This window comes from Megascapheus bottae, chromosome 6 (assembly GCF_031878675.1).
Source record: "Megascapheus bottae isolate mThoBot1 chromosome 6, mThoBot2.hap1, whole genome shotgun sequence".
Taxonomy (NCBI): domain Eukaryota; kingdom Metazoa; phylum Chordata; class Mammalia; order Rodentia; family Geomyidae; genus Megascapheus; species Megascapheus bottae.
This window is the reverse complement of record NC_143514.1, coordinates 1,217,526-1,225,000: the sequence shown is the minus strand read 5'-3', so window position 1 is coordinate 1,225,000 and position 7,475 is coordinate 1,217,526. Positions and strand designations below refer to the sequence as shown.

General features: G+C 44.2%; 1 protein-coding gene across 1 annotated transcript in view; it reads left to right on the top strand.

The window, feature by feature from the left end:
• Dennd2c (DENN domain containing 2C) overlaps window positions 1-7,475 on the top strand; it is a 63,406-nt gene that overhangs the window by 51,416 nt on the left and 4,515 nt on the right. Inside the window, exons 13-18 of the mRNA XM_090334077.1 lie at window positions 341-418; window positions 1,470-1,610; window positions 2,034-2,182; window positions 3,397-3,574; window positions 5,656-5,697; window positions 7,309-7,414. Of these exons, the coding sequence (XP_090190203.1) occupies window positions 341-418; window positions 1,470-1,610; window positions 2,034-2,182; window positions 3,397-3,574; window positions 5,656-5,697; window positions 7,309-7,414 (694 nt within the window). The remainder of the gene's footprint in view (window positions 1-340; window positions 419-1,469; window positions 1,611-2,033; window positions 2,183-3,396; window positions 3,575-5,655; window positions 5,698-7,308; window positions 7,415-7,475) is intronic.

The window sequence follows — 7,475 nt, the reverse complement described above, 5'->3', positions numbered from 1 at the left end:
CTCCCTCCCTCTCTCCTGCCCTCCTCCCTCCCTCCTTTCCCTTCCTTCTTTCCTTCTATCTATTCTGGAGCTTAGAGTCAGAACCTTGAGTTCTCACTTGGCTTGTTCACGCCCAACTATCACTCTACCACCTGAGCCACACCTCCACTTCTAATTTTTTGCTGGTTAATTAGAGGTAAGAGTCTCACAGATATTTCTTCCCTAATAGGCTTCGAGCCTTGTTGCTTAGATCACAGCCCTCTTAGTAGCAAAGATTATAGCATGAGCTACCAGCTCCCAGCATAAGAGTCTTAATGGTCTAAATTAGTAAACTTTATGTGCTTGATTTGTTTTCTTCTAGCCAGAAGGCAAAGGAAAGCGGCTCCCTGAGGTGTACTGCATGGTCAGTCGCCTCGGCTGCTTCAATCTGTTTTCAAAGGTGAGTGGAAATGGGCCAAGAACAAGATGCTCTTCTGAGCACTGTTTAGTGCTAATGACACCATGGCAGTGTTAAGTGGCATAGCCTTTAATGTGTTGCGAGCAGTGTTAAGTGGCCCAGTCTTTTAACATGTCATGGGCAGTGTTGAATGGCATAGTCTTGGGGCTTGAACTCAGGGCCTGGGTACTTTTGTGCTCAAGGATAGAGTGGTTCTCCGGAGATAAGAACTCATGGGTTGGGCTGGGAATATGGCTTAATGGTAGAGTGCTTGCCTAATATGCATGAAGCCCTGGGTTTGATTCCTCATTAATACATACACAGAAAAAGCAAGAAGTGGTACTGTGGCTCAAGTGGTAGAGTGCCCCCACCATGAGTTCAAGCCCCAGGACTGGAAAAAAAAATTCACAGACATTCCTGCTCAGGCTGGCTTTAAACCAATGCCCTCAGATCTCAGCTCCTAAATAGCTCTTTAATGTGCTTTAGAAAATTTACCCATTAGTTATTAGGAACCAGACCTGATGACCGTTGCTTAGACCTCTAACCCACCAACTGATGCAGCTTAATTCTCATTTAGTTTGCTAAATTCCAGTGAAGAGAACATAGCTGGAAGCTCATGTCTTTCTTAGATCCTAAATTGCAGGATTAATTCATTAATTAGTAGCTTTTTTCTTTCTTTCTTTTTTCAACTCTGAGCCTGGGCATTGTCCCTAAACTCTTGAGCTACAGCATCACTTCCAGTTTTTTAGTGGTTAATTGGAGATAAAAGTCTCATGGACTTTTGGGGCAGAGCTGGCTTCAAACCTCGATCATCAGATCTCAGTCTCCTGAGTAGCTAGGATTACAGGGGTGAGCCACTGACACCTAGCGGTTAGTAGCTTTTCTTGGGACACAGACACCCCAAATGATTTGATGCTTTATCATGGGTTGCAGAAGCTTCTCTGTCTGCATCCATTGTAGTTACTTTCCTGTGGGAGTTCCCGGCTTAGCAGCTGCTGTTATTGATTCTTCTGTTATTGTGTCCAAAATCAAACACCACATTGTATGTGAGCAGATCCTGGATGAAGTAGAGAAGAGAAGAGAAAAGTGTCCAGCCCTTGTTTACCCATTCATGCGAAGTGTCATGGAAGCTCCTTTCCCAGCCCCTGGACGTACCATCACAGTTAAGAGCTACCTGCCTGGGGCTGGAGATGGGGTGAGTTAGGGTGCTTTCTACACATGGTCCAGCCTACATTTGTCAGTTTCCAGTTTCCCAGGGGAAATGGCACTTCTCTTTCCATTAGCTGTGATTAACATCTCTAGGCTCATAAAGTACAAAAGAAACATCCAATTAATCTGAACTTCAACCCATGACCTAAAGTCTTCCTACTATATATAGACCTCTGCAGTGACCATTTCTATGAGGTAAATTACAGTCATCCAAACCTCTATCAGAAGGTTTGATCTCACCAGGAATAACTGAGCTCGTGGGGTCATGGGATGATGTAGGCAGTTTGTCAGAGTAGCAGACTTTATTGTTGAACATAACTATTGGAAGAGACTAAGTGAGCTCATTGGTGGTGTCATGGGGGACTCTTTTCCAACTTTAGCATTCCTGAATTAGATTCATGTATTTCAGTCTATTGAGCTCTGCCGACCACTCGATTCACGATTGGAACATGTGGATTTTGAATGCCTTTTTAAGAGCCTGAGTGTGTGTCATCTCATCCGGGTCTGTGCCTCTCTCCTTCTGGAGCGGAGGGTAATCTTCGTTGCCAACAGCCTAAGGTAAGAAATAAGGGAGGCCAGGGGCCTGTGACTCACACCTGTAATCTAGGAATTCAGAAGGCTAAAATCTGAGGATTTTAAATTTGAAGCCAGCTTGGGCAAAAGAGTCCAATTAACCACCAAAATGCCAGAATGTTGGTGTTGCTTAAGTGGCAGAGTGCTAGCCTTGAAAAAGCCCAAGGTCAGTGCCCAGGCCCTGAGTTCAATCCCCAGGACTAGCAAAAAAAAAAAAAATCTCCTTGCTAACAAGGTGCAGTGGTTCATATCTGTAGTTCCAGCTACTTGGAAAGCTGAGGCAGGAGGAATACTTGAGCATTAGAATTTAAGGCCAACCTGTGCAATACAGTGAGACTCCATCTTCCTTTTTGATAGTACAGGTTTCAAACTTCCCTCAGACATGTAGGCCTGCACTTGCTATGTGTTAGTTATTTTTCAGACAGATCTTGAGCTTTTTACCTAAGCTGGCCTTGGACTATAATCTTCTGGCCTGTGACTTCTGTGTATCTGGGAGTACAGCTGCTTAGATACACCAAGATCCCATTCCTCAAACAGACAAAAATTCCTCCTGGAAGCATGGCCTCGTGGAAGAGTGCTCGCCTAGCATGCATGAAACCCTGGGTTTGGTTCCTCGTTAGCACATACACAGAAAAAGCCAGAAGTGGAGCGATGGCTCAAGTGGCAGAGTGCTAGCCTTGAGCAAAAAATGTTCAAGGACAGTGCCCAGGCCCTGAGTTCAAGCCCCAAAACTGGAAACAAAAATTGCTCAGGCCTATAATCCTAGCTACTCCGGAGGCTCAGATTTGAGGAGCACAGTTCAAAGCCAGCCCAAACAGGAAAGTCCTTTAGACTCTTATCACCAATTAATCACAGAAAAAATCAAAAGTGGCACTGTGGCTCAAGTGGTAGAGTGATAGCCTTGAACAAAAGCACTCAGGGACAGTGCCTAAGCCCAGAGTTCAAGCCCCAGAATCAGCAATAATAATAATGATGGCCTAATACTGTTGTTCTATGACAGTAGTTTTTAGCATGATAAATTATGGAGAAGCACTGCATTGAAATTAAACAAGTTAAATGTTCAAATAAAATGCTAAAAGTTAAAGAGTTTTCAAGGGATTGTTAATGTGTGAACACTGGCCAGCATCAACCTGGGACTGTTTAGGTACCATCTGACAGGCCTCTGTGTATATGATACCTTTCACCTTTTCTCTGGCTAGCACCTTGTCAAAATGTGGCCATGCTGTGGTGGCCACACTGTACCCCTTCACCTGGCAGCACACCTACATCCCTGTCCTGCCAGCCTCCATGATTGACATCGTGTGCTCTCCTACTCCCTTCCTGATTGGAATTCTGTCTTGCTCCTTACATCAGCTCCAGGACCTGCCCATCGAAGAGGTAAGGTGCACTGAATGGTGTCTCTGAGAAGCTTAGAACAGCCACTGAAGAGAACGTTTGGTAGAATTGTTGCTGAGTAATGCAACTTGAGAAGCTGGGATTATTGACATGAGCCATCTCAATTTGGGAGAATCCTAGTTTGAGGCCAGTAGAGGTAGAAAGTGAATGAGACTCCATCTCAATCAATAAGCCATTCAATGGTGAGACACATCTGTGACCTAAGGCTCTGAGAGACATAAATAAGATGATGAAGGACCAAGACTCGCCCTGGGTAAAAATGTGAGATCCTGTTTGAAAAATAACCTGGAAGCAAAAAAGGGCATCTGGATTAAATAATGTTTATGGCTGGGTGCAATGAATGGCTCACGCCTGTAATCCTAGCTACTCAGGAGGCTGAGGATGGAGGTTCAGAGCAAGCTGGGGCACAAAAGGACCTGAGACTCTTATCTCCAGTTAACCTGAGTTTGACTTAAAAAAGAAAACTTTACAGGCTGCTGATGGCTCATACCTGTAATCCTAGCTACTCAGGAGGCTGAGATCAGAAGATCAGGGTTGGAAGCCAGCCTGGGCAAGAATGTCCTTGTGACTCTTATCTCCAGTTAACCAGCAGAAAGCTGGAAATGAAGCTGTGGTTCAAGTGGTAGAATGCCAGCCTGAGTTCAAGCCCCAGGATTGACACACCCAAAAAGGAGTGAAAGAAAATCTATTATTTTTAGAACAACACAGGAATGAGCCCATTATTCACTACTGAAAATAACATTGCTCACCAGTGGCTCACACCTGTAATCCTAGCTAATCAGGAGGCAGAGATCTGAGGATTGCAGTTCAGAACCAGCCTGGGCTGGAAATTACATGAGACTTTTTTTTAAGTCCTGGGGCTTGAACTCAGGTCGTAGGCACTGTCCTTAGGCTTTCTCAAGGCTAGAGCTTTACCACTTGAGCCACAGCACCACTTCCAGCATTTTCTGTGTATGAGGTATTAAGGAATCAAACCCAGGGCATGCTAGTCAAGTGCTCTATCTCTAGGCTATACTCCCAGCTCCCGTGAGACTCTTTATCTTCAATAAATTACAAAAAAAAAAATAAAAAAAGCTAGAAGTAGTGTTGTGGCTCAAGTGGTAGAGAGCTAGACGTGAGCAAAAGAAGCTCAGGGACAGAGCCCAGGCCCTGAGTTTAATCCCTAGTACTAGGGGAAAACAAAGTTGCACAGTTATTCTTCATTTTAATGTGGTTAAAATTGCCAATGTATTTCTTTATGGTATTTTTGAGCTTTTTTTTTTTGCCAGTCATGGGGCTTGAACTCAGGGACTAAGCACTGTCCTTGGGCTTTCTCAAGGCCAGCACTCTACCACTTGTGCCACAGCACCACTTCCAACTGTTTCTATATATGTGATACCAAGGAATCGAAACCTGGGTCTTCATGCATGCTAAGCAAGCACTCTACCATTAGGCCACACCCTGGCCCTCTTTTTTTGTTGTTGTTTTTGTGTGTGTGTGGGGGTCATGGAGCTTGAACACTGGGCATGAGTGCTGTCTCTGAGCTCTTCAGCTCAAGGCTACCACCCTACCCTTGAGCCAAACCCCACTTCCCATTTTCTAGAGGTTAATTAAAGACAAGAGTCTCAGATCCTTTTGTGCTCAGGCTGGCTTTGAACCTTGATCCTCAGATCTCAGCCTCCTGAGTAGCTAGGATTGCAGGCGTGAGCCACCACCACATCCGGCTCCACCTAGTTCTTTCTTCATGGGAGGATTATAGAATGTGAAGTAGGGGTCAGTTTTTAAATGGGTACGTGCCAAGGCCAAGACCACTTATGGACTCTTCCTCTCTTGCTCTGCTGCAATCATCAGCTAGTCTCTTAATCTCTAGGTGTGTATCACATATTTTCAATTTATTTGTGTTGATGGGTCAACTTTTAAATGAGATATAAAGTTGACTTTACATTGTTTGAAATTGAAATTAAAAAAAAAAAAAAAGAAATTGTTCCCATTGCGTGAAAGAAGGAAAACGCCCAAGCCACTGTCCCGTGTCCTTGTCTGTGACTGTCTCTTGTTGGACCAGCCTGGCTTCTTTTCTTCCACAGGTGCTGATAGTTGATCTCTGTGCAGACAAGTTCTTACAGGAGGTAAGTGACAAAGGAGATGATTACAGAATGTTTGGGGATGGCGATCTCTCTAGATAATTGGACAGAAAATAGGTGAAAGTATTTAGAGAAGATGACTCAGGAAAGACTTGGGTTCCAACCCATATGTGAATTATAGTCCAGTACTGACCTGAAAATGTGGCTGTGCTCCCTGTCCCAAAGGAGGAAGGAGGAAACAGTACATGTCACTGTCAAAAGAACTAACCATGCCTTCAACTCAGATGGGCTGACAGATAAGCCTCTTATAATAGTTAAGAAGCATGAATTGATGCTGGGTGCTGATGGCTCACACCTGTCATCCTAGCTACTGAGGAGGGTGAGATCTGAGGACTGGGGTTCAAAGCCAGCCCAAGCAGGAAAGCCCACGAGACTCTTATCTCCAACTAGACACTAGAAAACCAGAAGTGGATTTATAGGTCAAAGTTGCAGAACACTCACTAGCTTTGAGCAAAAAAAGCTCAGGAACAGCTACACAACAATTTTTTTTTTCAGTATGAGAGCTGGGAATGTGACTTAGAGGGAGAGTGCTTGCCTAGCATGCATGAAGCCTTGAGTTCAATTCCTCAATACTGGAGAAAGCAAAACATGCAAAGCTCTAAGTGGCACTATGGCTCAAGTGGTAGAGTGGTAGCCTTGAACAAAAGAGGCTGCTCAGGAACAGTGTCCAGGACCAGAGTTCAAGCCCCATGACCAGAAAAAAAAAAAAAAAGGAAACCGTGTGTGTGTGTCTATGTGTCTATGTCTATGTACATACATGTATAGTATAGCTGGGCACTGGTAGCTCAAACCTGCACTACTATCAACTCATCAGACTGAGATCCAGAGGATCGTGGTTCAGAGCCGGCCCAGGCAGAAAAAAAATCTGGTGAGATTCCATTTCCATAAGAACAAGCCAAAAAGCAGGAATGGCTATGTGACACAAGTGATAGAATACCATATGAGCAAGCAAATGTGAGGCTCTGAGTTCAAACCTTGGAACCACAAAAATAGATATATGTGTTTGTGGTACTGTGTGTACACACAAATACATATCCATCAGAAACACATGGATTCTACTCCATGTAGAGAAGAAAAGTTCAGTGTGATTATGCAGCCAAGTGTCTGAAAAATCATCTGTAGGATTTTGGGGGATGCAGCAACCATTTCCATTTTCCATTTAAAACCCATTCAGGGGCCAGGCGTGGTGGCTCACACCTGTAATCGTACCTACTTTGGAGGCTGAGATCTGAGGATCAGGGTTCCAAGCCAGCCCAGGCACTAAAGAATGTGAGATTCTTATCTCCAATTAACCACCAGAAAATGGGAAGTGTACTGTGGCTCAAGGGATAGGGCAGTAGCCTTGAGCTGAAGAGCTTAGAGACAGTGCCCCGGCCCAGAGTTCAAGCCGCATGAACCACAAAAAAGAAAAAGAACAAGAGAAGAAAAATGAAAGAAAGAAAGAAAAGCTGGAAGTGGTGCTGTGGCTCAGATGATAGAGCACTATCCTTGAGCAAAAAGTGTCTAAGGACAATGCCCAGGCCTTGAGTTCAAGTCTTAGGACTGGAAAAATAAAAAATAAAAACCCATTGAGAATCTCAGTTTTCTTCTCTCTAGGTATCCGATGAGGGTGAAATTCTGCCACCTAAACTTCAAGCTGCCTTGCTGCAGGTTTTGGAAGAACGAAATGAAATCTTGGTTCAGGAGCAGAATTTTTCACAAGGTATGAGCCTGCTTCTCCCTTGTAGCCTTGAAAGCACAAGCTACAGTTAAATCACAGGTGT